At 43.0% G+C, this 13,641-nt stretch overlaps 1 protein-coding gene across 1 annotated transcript in view; it reads left to right on the top strand.

The window, feature by feature from the left end:
* Positions 1 to 13,208, top strand: part of LOC147211364 (gamma-aminobutyric acid receptor subunit gamma-3-like) — a 99,961-nt gene extending 86,753 nt beyond the window's left edge. The window contains exons 9-10 of the mRNA XM_086126388.1: positions 8,787 to 8,983; positions 11,210 to 13,208. Of these exons, the coding sequence (XP_085982514.1) occupies positions 8,787 to 8,983; positions 11,210 to 11,494 (482 nt within the window). The 3' untranslated portion in view covers positions 11,495 to 13,208. The remainder of the gene's footprint in view (positions 1 to 8,786; positions 8,984 to 11,209) is intronic.
* Positions 13,209 to 13,641: the final 433 nt, after the last annotated feature.

Here is a 13,641-nt window from a genome sequence, read left to right on the forward strand (position 1 = left end):
TTAGGTAAAAATGGACATGTCAATTTAATCCTTGTTGAATTTATTGCGGACTTTTGATGGCTGTCAATGAGTTCTAATTTTATAAATATTCTTTCCACATCCTTTTGATTGATTATATGGTTTTTCTTGAAAAAACAAACAAAAAACCCCCCACACTTTTCACTGAACCCATGGTAAAGTCATATTATCCTATCCTGATCGAGATATGACTTTTTCATATCGCCCAGCCCAACTTCATGCTATCATTTTGTTTTTACCACAGTGGCTTAATAGTCAACTACCAACTTAAGTTGTTGCTCCTGGAGTATGAAATCAACAAAAACAAACAGTTTTTGGGGGTTTTTTTATTTGTTTTTTTTTTAAAGCCAAGGTTTCCCAAGAAGAGCCGTAATTCACACAAAAGCTTCTCAGAGGCTCCACATCAAAAAGAGCTGAAAAGCTGACAGTGTTCCCCGAGGGAAGAGATTGCAGAGATAAACTTTGTAATGTATTGGTCCTGATGTACTGTGAGGTGTTGTGGGAGGATTTTTTTTTTCTTCCTGCACAAGTGATCATACGTTGACAGGTAAAAACAACCCAGTGTGACTGTACTACAGTCAACACATTAATGTACAACCGAGTAAACGGCCCTTGAAAAGAAGTAAAGAATCATTGCAGGCTCAGTGGAACTAACACCAGATTGATTAAATGCATGGCAGATGTGGCCAGCAAAATTTTCACTTGCCATTTATTTTAACTTTAATCCCATTGATTTTATCTACCACCCTCACACTATCTCTGTTTTTCTCGCGCTGGTTGCATTCTCGACTGTCATGTGAAATAGCATCATTCGTACTGACATTATTTAAACGTCATAATGCAGCATTACTGTCATGTTCCTGTTGGTTTTTGGTTTCAGTTTCCGACAGCATTTTCCCTCCAACGCCACACCTGTTAGCATCAGTGAACGACATAAGGACTGCTACACTGACAATTTACTGTCGGATTATTCGCCTTCCTTACAGCCCATGTACCAAGTGCTTAGTTTCTAGACACTCGTTTCTTGCTTATGCCGTTTTTGTCCATGTCAGGGTTTGCCTCGTGTTGAAAGTAGTGTTCTTGTTGTTTTGCATAGTGTATTTTTTCGCAATGGGATATCTCTTGTATTTTGTGACAGTTATTTTCATTATTTATTTCATTGCCTTCTGCAAGTGCTTGTTGTTTATGTTTTTTTTTCCTGGCTTTGTTGACCAGTGATCTAATTTGTACTTTGACGGTTTCGCGCTTTTCTGGAATAGTTTTTTTCTGGAAGATTGGTTTGTTTTAGTAGAATCCGCCTCTGTTTCGGATTATTCGGGAATATTACAGAATAATCAAATCACCAATCAGGGATCCCATAGACTCGAACAAAATTAAGAAAGCTTTGGCCAGCCAAGGACGAATGGTGGGAGAACAGAAGACCGCACTCGTGGAACTGCTGGCCCACCGGTTTGAGCAAATGGGTTCCTGGGTTGAGCAGCAGGGTACCCGAGGGACGTCACCCTCAGATCCCTGTACTGTCCCCATCAAGGTGTGCCCAACCCCGGTCATACCCCGTGAACCTAATCTACCCCAACTGTCTCGCTATGGTGGTGAACCTGGACTGTGCGGTCAATTCATTCACGAGTGTTCATTAATATTTGACCAGCAACCATCGAACTACTCCCATGACAGTTCTGAGGTTTATTATAAGTCACTTGACTGGCCGGGCTGCTTCTTGGGCTTTAGCTGTGAGCAACGCATGACCGGAAATCCGGTCATCTTTCTCTGACTTCATAACTGAGTTAAGTCTGTTGTGTGTTTCACTATCCAGTCCAAGGGAAAAAAGCCAAGGACAATTACTTGATTGAGTGCAGGGTAGTCAGTCTGTGGTGGACTACTCAATCACGTTTTGTATCCTGATTGCGAAGAGTGGCTTTGATTACTGCACTTTGCGCAGCATTTTCCGCCATGGACGAAGTTCCATGATTAAAGACGCACTGGCAGTAAAAGATGACTACTCATTGAGAGGACCTCATCTCACTAGCCATTCGACTAGCGCAGTGGTTCTTAACCTGGGTTCGATCGAACCCCAGGGGTTCGGTGAGTCGGTCTCAGGGATTCGACGGAGCCACTGCCGTGGAGGGTAAGACACACGTGACCCAACTTGTTAATTAGCTATGACACGACCGCCTGCACATTTGTAATCGAACATCAGGCACTCATGATATGAGTTCCAGTCTTAATGAACAATGTGAGTATGACTTGGTGCCATCAGAATCAATTCTAAACCAAGAACATTAAAAGACTTCAACACCACGGGGAGGTGTCAGGCTATGGGAAAGGACTAAAGATTGTTACTCTCGTTCATTGAGGTCATGGCGATTGTTTTGTAGATCCTTGCATTGTGATTGTACAATCAAAGAAATTAAAGTGCGACACGGAGAATTGGATTCAGACAGGCGTCCTCTGCCGGAAATAAAACACAGCACGGGTCCGCTCCAACTAAAACTCTCGGGCAACCATGTGGAACAAAGATAATTCTTTGTAATGCTTTCACAAGCAGTGCCGATGGTGTGAGAGTTGCCGTGGTTAAGAATTCATAACCCATACATTGATAGGAACAAACTAAGCCTCAAAAATCTGAGCTTTTTTTTTTTTTTGCTCTGCCAACTTCCTCAGATCTGCCGAACTAGGAAACACATCTCCCATTAAATCTCTTCCGGAAAACAAATGTTGAGACAATATCCATATCAAATACCACGATTTAAGAAGAGTGTTCAGCAAAGATTGTGCTAAGTCACTGCCGCCTCACCGACCATATGATACCACTATAGAACTTGTTCCCAATGCTTCCCAGTTCTAGACTTTATCAAGTCTCTTAACTAGAACAAGAACCATCCATCCATCCATTTTCCGAACCGCTTGATCCTTACTAGGGTCGCGGGGGGTGCTGGAGCCTATCCCAGCCATCTCCGGGCAGTAGGCGGGGGACACCCTGAATCAGTTGCCAGCCAATCGCAGGGCACACAGAGACAAACAACCATCCACGCCCACACTCACACCTAGGGACAATTTAGAGGGTCCAATCAGCCTGACATGCATGTTTTTGGAATGTGGGAGGAAACCGGAGCACCCGGAGAAAACCCACGCAGGCCCGGGGAGAACATGCAAACTCCACACAGGGAGGCCGGAGCTGGAATCGAACCCGGAACCTCTGCACTGTGAAGCCGACGTGCTAACCACTGGACTTAGAACAAGAACCTTGATATGAATATATCCCAAGCTCATTAGCGACAGGTTTTATTCATCCGTCCATGCCGCCTATGGGTGCGGGATTCTTTTTTTATTGAAGAGAACGACAAGTCATTACGATCATGTATCGATTGCCAAGGCATGAATGACATCACAATAAAGAATATATCACCTCTACCCTTGCTCGACTTCGAGTTTGCTCCTTTACAATCCGCCATCGTCTTCACTAAACTTGATCTCACCTGGAAAGGATTCGAGAGGGTGATGATAGCAGATTGCCTTCTAAACTCACTTGGGACATTTCATGTACCTCGTCATGCCCTTCGGACTTACCAACGCAGCTGCCATTTTACAGTGTTTCATAAATGATGTGCTCAGGGTATGTGCTTTGGGTATCTAGATGGCATTTGTTCATTTTATTTGTTCCTATATATATATTTTTGTCTTTATGTATTTTTCTTCAGTTGAGGTTGCTGCCGTTATTTGTAGCTGTGTATGTTTCAATGCACTACATGTTTGCACTTTGATTGAGAGAGGAAAGTAGTTTATTGTATTTTGTACTACTGTATTTTGCACATAGAGTATATTTGACAATAAAACTGACTTGACTTGACATTTGGATTTTTTTTCACAAAACATTAGAGAAGATTGGAAAGGTGTGAATGGTACTCCGAAGACTTCACGAGGATAGACTAAATATCAACGCTGAAAAATGCACGTTTCACTCCGATTCAGTTCAATTTTGGGAATTTATTGTCAGAAAGGGACAACTCAGAGCCGACCAAGCCAAGACACGGGGAGTGGTTGAATGGCTGACTCCCAACACAAAAAATCAGTTGCAGAGATTCTTAGGATTTGCAAATCTCCACAGAACATTGATCCGTAACTATAGTCAAAAGATCTCTGACCAAGTTAACCTCGAGTAAGACCACATTCTCATGTAATGCTTGCGGAGATGGCATTTAGTGATATTAAAACCTTATTTACTAATCTACCGATGTTGACTCATCCGAAACCCGATCATTGTTTTGTGGTTGAGGTTGATGCTTCGGATTCAGGAGTGGGGGCAGTCCTGTCACAGCAATTTCCAGTTGAGCAAAGACTGTGCCTTCTTCTCTCATCGACTAAGTCCAGCCAAAGTCAAATACGACTTGGGAAATCGTGAACTACTAGCCATCGTACTCGCACTCCAAGAGTGACGACATTGGCAGGAAGGAGCTAAGGGCCAATTGACAGGATGCACAGATCACAAGAATCTATCCTACATCTGTCCAAGAGGTTGAACTCCCGACAGGCACAGTGGGCTCTGCTCAAAGCAGAATTCGACTTTGTCTTGACCTATCGCAAAAGTTATAAGAACCAGAAACCAGATGCTCTCTCCAGACTCCATGACCCTGCAGTAGACACCTCCAAGACCAAATCCATCCTACCTGACATCACATTGTGGGAACACTGCGATGGAAAGTCGAAATGAAGATCATGGAGGCCTGAGAAAGTATCCAAGTTCCCAGTGACTGTCCTGCTGGAAAATTATTACAGAATTTCTGGCTGTTCAATCGGGATATGCATCTGGTAGGGACCTGACGCAAACTGGGCCCTCAATACATTGGACCATTTGAGGTGGAGGCGGTCGTGAACCCTGTGTCCATGAAGCTCCGTCTACCACCAACCCTCAAGATACCTGTTCAAAACAGTGGTAGCCAGACCTTTGGCTCCTCCGCCTACCCATCCACCACCTCCACGTCTCATCAATGGCGACGCTGTGTATACAGTGCATGAGATATTGGACTCCACTAGCCAGGGCAGAGTTGTGCAGTACCCGGTTGACTGGGAAGGTTACGGTCCAGAGGAGCGTCAGTGGGTCCCCCACTCCTAGATCCATCCTTCCTGCATGACTTCCACGCTTTGGCCCCTGACAAACAAGGTAGTCTGCCAGGGGACATTTGTTGAGTAGGGTGTTTGTCATGTTACTGTTTTTTTGGGGGTTTCATTCCGGCGGGAATGGTGGGCATTTCCCTCCAACGCCACACCTGTTACACGTTGGATCATCATTGGACCATTGAAGGCCTACTATGCCGACAATTTACCGTCGTATTATTTGCATTGCTTGCAGCCCACGTGCCAAGTGTTTATTTGTGAGATGCGCAATTCTTGCTTATGCCATTTTTTGTCCATGCCTCTTGTTGAAAGTAGTGTTCTTGTTGTTTTATATAGTATATTTTCTCTCAATTCAATGTTTATTTCCTTGCCTTCTGCAAGTGCTTTTTGTTTATTTTTTTTTCCTGGTTTTGTTGATCAGCGATCTAACTTGTACTTTGTTGGTTTCGTGCTTTTCTGAAATTATTATTTCTCAGTCTACATATGTGGGATCCACCTTTGTTCCGGACTATTCCGGAACATTACAAATACGTTACATACGGTTTTGAAAAGGCATGCTACAAGTTGGTGCCAAAGCATATCATTGCGGGAGCCTGAACATACATTAAAAAAAAAACCCCGAATAGGAGCGGTTTTCTAGCAAGTAACAGATTCATAATGAAAATCTGCGAATAAGTGGATTTGTGGATACTGAACCGCAAACATGCTTGGGTTCGCTGTAAATTAAAATTCCTGTCACCTTTTTAGGATTGATTTGTTCTAATACTTTTGCTATGTAGTTTTACTACAAGGAACGTGTTAGGAGATGTATCGGATCCAGTTGTAAACACCTGGAAATAAAAGCTGAAATGTTCTCTTATTTTATATTCATCTTTTGATGTCAAATATTGTTAACTATTCATTTAGTTTGTGGCAAAAATGAAGACATTTGACTCACTGTTGGAATACCTTCAGAGGAATGTGTGTATTCTGCCACCCCACTACCTATTTTGTCACACCACAGGATCTTCTCCGTAGTCTGTGTCGACAAGTCATCACCTTGGTTGCCATGGCATCAGAGAGACAATTCCCAAAGAGTGAATGAACCCGTGAAAATAAAATTAGTTGACTTCATTTGAGGTTCAGAAGCAACACTGCACCAAAACACGGGACGACGTACCTCGCATGCGCTTACATTTGAGGAAGAGGCAGATGAAAGTTGTTCATGTACCTTCAACCTTGTGAGTGAGGGGAGAAAACCTAAGACAAGGCACTCGACCAATGGGTAGCTCGAAATAGAAGGGAGCAACTCGTCTCTATGGAAACGCTGGGTGAAAACAGCCATGTAGAGAGGGAGAGGAGAATGGAAAAAAGGCTGAGACAAGAAGAAGAGAAAAGATGAGTACAAAAAAACCCGAGACGGTGAAAGGGGCCAGATGCACATGTATGACCGCCATATTCCTCCTGCCTTTCTCTTGGGACCATTCTTTACTCAGGGTTCACGGGACCCTTTTAACAGTCTCTTTGACAATGGCATGTTATGATTCACAATTTTGAACTGAAACAGGTCTAATCTGTCCATAGTGATGGTGAAATGGCAGCATTATATGATTTCAAAATGTACTGAAGTGCAACCTCTAAAACTACACAAACATATGTAACCTGAGGAACATTGCAGGTATGCCCCTGGGTCTGGCAGCAGCGTAACAATGATGATCACAGTTAATCAGTGCAATGATTTTTTTTTAATCTAGCAGTGCATTGGCATTTCAGAATCATGGAACACCTTAAAAGGTGTACGATTTGGAAGATGGGGGATCAATATGCTTGTAGAGTCAAACTGAGCCATTTCCTTTATTTCCTCTGAATTCTCAACTCAACTGTATTTATGGAGTACTTTTCAAACTATCATCACTGCATACAAAGTGCTGTACATGAATCAAGTAACATATACAGTGAAACTCCTCTACAATGAAATCATGTTTGCAGCAAGAATTTTTTCACAACAGGGGGTTTTTCACTGTAGCAAATTTGATCTCAGATGTAAGCAGACCCACCCACACACACACACACACACACAAACGAATGTGTGCACGCACACACAAACGTATGTGTACTCTATTTTTATTCCAATAGTGCATGAGTATGAGCACACACTTATTTGACACTTCATATTGTCAGTGTAGAAAGAAAAAAAGGGAAAGAAATTGTGAATTTTACGATCAGCATTCACTTTCACTTACATCAATTTCTTGGATAATGTCTTTTATTTTGCTTCCTCCGTCTTTCATTTTGATCACTTTTACCCTCTCTTCCGGCATCAGAGCTCTTCTTGTCTTAGCTGCTTGACATCCAATGGTCCGTTTTGTAGCCATTTTAGTAATGCAACGTCCATCCTCGTCTGAATCTAACAATAACAAATACTTCCTGGCATGCAATGAACTTTTAAGCCAGCCACGGGACGCTTCGTAGTACTCGATGGCCATAGTTAGCTCTCGAAGGCTAGCGCTCCAGTTAGCGTAAGGTTTTTAGCCTTTGAGAGCTAACTATGGCCATCGAGGACTACGAAACGTCCCGTGGGTGTTTTTAGCATGATAACAAGTAAAGCATTCGAGGAAACATTCGTTTCTTTGAATGTCCGTCGAGCCATAAGCAATTTACTCTGAGCAGCTAATCGGATGCTATGGATCTAGCTTCAGTATCTATACACATAGACAGTGAGGTCCCTCTTGGCCAATCGGAGGCCAGGATGATGCTCGGTAAGCCAATGGCAGAGCAGCTATGAGTATGTTGAGTGCAGGAAACTCGCAGCTGTGACCGAAATAAACATCGTTCACTATGTAAACCAGTGTGGTGGTTGCTGTTGCCTTTTTTCAAACGAACCAGTAGAGGTCGCTGTTGGATAAGACTTCATTGTAGTGAATGTCTTCGCGAGGCTGGAGCAGAGAAAATGATTTCGTATAACACAACAGGGGGTTTTCGTCGTATGGGGGGCAGGAGAATGAGAATTGTGTTAATGCATGAAGATTTTTTCACATAAGGGGGTATTTTCGCCCATGTAGGTTTCGTTCTCGAGGAGTTTCACTGTATGCAACAATAAAGCAATAAATCAGAAACAGAAATGGTAGAAGGCACCAAACAGTAAAACTAAGAGCAAATCTGAGTCATGCTAAGTCAAATGCCAAAGAACACAAGTGAGTTTTGAGGCGGGTTTTAAAGATGGGCAGCAAGGGGGCTTGCCGAATGTTCTGTGTGAGGTCATTCCAGAGAGAGGGACCAGCAACGGAAAAGGCTCGATCTCCTCTGAGCCTACGTTTAGTTCTTGGTACTTCTAATAATGTCTGGTCCGTAGACCTGAGGCGCCGGGCAGGTGTGTAGGGGCGGATGAGCTCAGAGAGGTAAGGTGGCGCAAGGTCATTTAGAGATTTGAAAACAAATAATAAGATCTTGAAAAGGACTCTAAAATGTCAGAGTAGGAGTTATGTGCTGCCTCTTACGAGTACCAGTCAAGAGGCGAGCAGCAGCATTCTGGACCAGCTGGAGACGCTTAATGGAGGATTGGCTGACTCCAAAGTAAAGTGAATGTATTTTTGGATGACTTGTGATCACTGCCAATGTCTTGATGAAGACCCAAAGCTCTGCTGTTGCATTCCTCACCCATGCTTTGTCCTTCTCAGGCATTACCACCGTGCTGACCATGACCACATTGAGCACAGTGGCCCGGAATTCGCTGCCTCGAGTCTCCTATGTGACAGCGATGGACCTGTTTGTCACCGTCTGCTTCCTGTTTGTCTTCGCCGCCATGATCGAGTATGCCATGCTCAACTACTGCTCCTATAGTTTACGCAGACCGCCGGTAAAAATGCACAAACTGGTAAGCCACATTCTTCATTTCGGTCAAAAGCCAAGCTTCCTTTTTAGGTTCATGAAGTATTCATAGCAACAAATCTGCTTTTGGAAGTATGGAGCAGTATGGAAGTAAGTAGAGGAAACCTTTTTATAAAGACAAATGATGCTCCGAGGAGTTCTGACTTCTCTACTGCTGTCTGTGCAGAGGAATTAGACCCATCTGTCTGATCAAAGGGGTCAAGTGCTTGATTATGATTATTGATGTTTGCTTGATCAAACATTCCAGATGTAACTCATTTAGTCGGCGGTGTGTTCTGTGAAACGTCGGCACTCAGTAACTCTATTGAGTGCTCGAGGAAGGTGTGTTTTAGTACGTATATAAAGTGCAGCATGTCTAGCTCGCCATGTCTTCAAAGGTGCATGTCGTTATGAAGCAAAAGTGTGCCTCTTGAGAACCTTATCTCACCCAAAGAGCGCTAGAAGCTTTGCGTGGGAGTTCTCAAGGCTGCTGCACCTGTCACCATTGATTCACTGGCAGCAGCGCACATCTACGTGTCAAGCTTCTGTTGCCATTTGGATGGGGGAGTCATGGCTCACGGCTAATAACGACTTGTATTTTCGACTGAACATGTCACACAAAGTCTTGAGCAACACATTGGAGAAACCTGTAGCTATCTGCTGTGGTGCCTGGATATGGATGTGTTTTGGATGTTGCATCATCATTCCCCGCACTCCCTATTTGAGGACCACAATCATGTGGTCTAAGTTGTCTGAGTCGCATCAAGGACAAGTTACAAATGGCTTATTTTCTTGGTTCATTCGTCGTCCATCCAAAAATAATGGAACACAGGTAATTATTGTGTGAATGTTGAGAGGATAGTCATGCGATTGAATGAACTGTCAATCAAAGGCAAGACCCTGGAGAGAAAATAACGTGGGGCAAATATGTCATTGCGTAGCTGTGAAGCATATGCCCAGTATCCTGTCAGATTACAGTGGAGCTTCCAAGATTGGAAAAAAAAAATCAGTCCCAGGCTGCTGTTCAGCCTTCGATGCAAACTACCTCCACATACTGTATATCTTACATGTAATTGCAATCATTTGTTTCCAACAGTCTTTGGGCTTCATTTCATAGCTTGTGACGTGACGCTTTATTCTGAAGTCATTCCTCTGTTCTGCTAATACTACAGTAGTGATATATGAGTTTAATTCTTTCCTTGACAACTCTCGAACTCGAATCATCTTAAACCAATGAAATGACTGAAAATGCAATTAATCCATTGAAAAATCCCCCAAAAAAGAAAAACAACATTTTTGTAGTATTTATTTTTAATGCACCGCTTAAAAAAAAAAAAAGCCACTTAGATGTTCATTGCTAGTTTGTGTGCGTATGTAGTTTCCCGTATGTTAGCATTCGAGTCAGCAGAGGGTCACAAAAGTAATTCTCTTAATATTATGCTTACGGTAGCTTGACAGTAAAGTTCAGCTGACATTGACATCATCTTCAATCCTAATTTTTTGAAGAAAATTTACAAATTAAAATCAAATCTGCCAAACCGCCACTTGTTGTGAAGTGAGTTGAGTCACCCTCCACCGTACACCACACGTATTCCAGTTTGCCCTTGCAATTCCAAATATGAAATTAGTCAAACGACGGCTCTTATATCCTAAAACGGGACCACTGCATTTCTATTCTGTATGCTATAACCTTTAGGGGATGTGCATGGTGCCACCCCACCCAACGTTAATCTCTGGTAAAACTGTCTAATTTTACAGATATAGTTTTAGTGGGAAAGATTGCTTTTGGCCATAATAAGTTTGGAGATTTTCTCAACAACGGTTGAAATGAAAGTTGAACGTTTTTGGCACACACACAAGATTGTTCATCATCAACGCAACAACATCGCTACAGCGAATCCTGATGGCAGCAGCATCATTGTTTGGGGCTTGTTTTTTCGTCAGTTGAAACTGGGGCCGTCGTCAAAGTCGAAGGAAGTAAGAAAACTGCGTCATAGCAGTCAGAGGTGGCAAAAGGAAACCTTCGGGATACTGCTGATATGAAGCAAAATATCGGGAAAGTGGCTGTGTGGATAATCACAGGCACTTGGCACATTGTAGCAGGTGTTTGCTGACTCCCATGCATACGTGCTTGCTACTGCTTCTGCAACATGCAGTGTACAGTGGCAGGTCAATACTCAGGTCAAGACTCAGACTTCTGTAAAAATCGACACATTTCTCTCTCCCTCTACAGGCATATTCGTCCCTTGGCATGGGTCGGCCCCCTCGTCGGCACATGATGCCCACAGGCAATGCTCTCTTCTGGCAGGACTATGACGAGGACTGCCTGGACCAGTGCCTGGATGGGAAAGATTGCAAGAGTTTTTTCTGCTGCTACGAGGAATGTAAAGAAGGCGGCTGGAAGAAAGGTCGCATCCATGTCAACATCCGTGAACTGGATTCCTACTCGCGGGTATTCTTCCCGACTTCCTTCTTGCTCTTCAACATTGTTTACTGGGTCAGCTACCTCTATCTCTAGTCACACTCTTGCATTGGAGCTCCTATGAAGTGGAGGAAGGGCCATTGTTCTTTTTAGAGTTGATGAGAAGGAGGGACATAAATGGGAATGGACCTGTCCTTTTCAGGACTCGACGCAGACTGCAGACATCTATCTGGGTGGCAACGCGGTATTTTGGCCCACACCGTGGCAGAGCACCCATAGTGCCTTCTTCAGAAAAGGGTGCACAAGGCCACCGCAGCATTGTTGTTTTTATTAGCTCATCCATCACGCCGCCGCATGCCAATGTTTTTTTTTTTTTTTTTTCCCCACTCCTTGATGAAACCAGCATGGTTGTCACGACAGGAAATGCTAGGACGCTCACCGTGCATTGTGTGGTACTTTACAAGTGCAGTCGTTCTTTATCATAACAAAATGCCACCCGAGTTATTGGTATTGTTTTCGGTAGACCCTAGCAGACAATACAATTTACATTAATGGGATGCACAGGCGCTGCATAACTACAAAATGATCTTTCCTCAAACAGGTATGTTTTGTATTAGTCTTAGTAGTACTAGTGGTATGAAGTTCCATCCATTCAGTTTCACAAGGTAAATTATAAACATGAGATTTTTTTCCCCCTTATAAAAAATAAAGGGAATTTGTGTTGCCCTGCCATTTGTGGGACCCTAAACTGCCTCTCGTGTTGGGGCAGCAACAGCCGAGGTGCTGTAAAATATATGCGTACTATAGGTCCAATGTAGGCCACGAGAGAGAGAGAGAGAGAGAGAGAGCAGTGTTGAAAAATGGAGGAGGCTGGATGATTGGGGATGGACTCATTCAAACAACAACCACGATGTAAAATTGATGCGACCTATGAAGACATACGGACACACGTGAAACCCAGGCTTAACTTTACTGGTGTGTTTTTTGAAGTTATTTGGCTTTGTGGAACACACACACACACACACACCACACACACACACTGGCTTGAAGCTTTTCTCAGTGTGCGCGTGTGTGTGTGTGTGTGTGTGTGTGTGTGTGTGTGTGTGTGTGTGTGTGTGTGTGTGTGTGTGTGTGTGTGTGGCAGGAGAAGGGAGTTAGAGTATGAGTCTCTCGTTTCCTTTTTCATCCATATGGATGTCGGCTTCTAACGAAATCCAGTTTTTGAGCATTCTACGTATTCATCAGGCCTCTGAACATGTTTGTGTCCAATCCAGAGGCAGTATACTGTACGTAGTTACTAAATGGGAGGTGTTGACTTTGTGTACTGAGTTTTGTCTTTGGACTCAAAAACTCCCCCACCTCTGATATTTGTACTACACTTTATAAGTGTCTGAGTCCAGTGAGATACTCTAATAAAAGAAAATCACAGTTTTTAATCTGATCAGCTGTGGTCAGCATGAGCAACCTCCTTGCACTTGTTAAAAAAAAAAAAATAGATGACATTGGCAGTATTGTCATAAATGTATCCTATACTCACTTACAGTAATTTCTCCCACATCATTGGGAAAAGAAAAAGCCAAGATGGTCATGGATTAGTACTCCCAGAGGAAATCCGATATCTTTGAACTGGACAAATAAGTCTGTTTTTCTAGTGTGTGGTACATTGCGTGTATGAATAAATACTGTTTTGGTCAAGTATTGCTGTGAAGTGTCTGTGTGAGAACAAAATCTTTCACTCCATAACCAACAACTGAGGGAGGCAGACTGCTCTTGGATAGAGTTTAGCTGCACCTCAAACAGACAACACGTGATGGAGATTAAGTGTAATACTTGGAAGGGTTGGGACACAACTTGGATTAATATAGTTTGTAACACTTCCTGTTGAAATATCTCTGCAATAGAGTAGATCCCAAAAGCTACTTTTGTGATTGTTGTACTCTTATCATGTCAAAAGTTGTGGCGCCTTTTTCCAAAAGTTTTTGCTGAAAGTTTAAAACGTTTTGGGGGTTTTATGGTTCTGTAGTGAAGTTAAATTCAGATTTTGTCAAGACACATTAACTTCCAACAGCGTTTGCGATAGCGTTGTTTCAAAAGGATGAAAAAAAAAGATATTTGCTGTTTTTAACTTGAAAGGTTGAAGTTGCTGTTGAGATACAGTATATTCGTCGGTTTGAAAGTTCTTCCCGTGGGCTCGGGGAAAACCCCGTGTGAAATGCTGATTACAAACTACAGAATGTGATCTT

The sequence above is a fragment of the Hippocampus guttulatus genome, chromosome 1 (genome assembly GCF_054856545.1).
Source record: "Hippocampus guttulatus isolate MCC_2025c chromosome 1, RoL_Hgut_1.0, whole genome shotgun sequence".
Classification (NCBI taxonomy): domain Eukaryota; kingdom Metazoa; phylum Chordata; class Actinopteri; order Syngnathiformes; family Syngnathidae; genus Hippocampus; species Hippocampus guttulatus.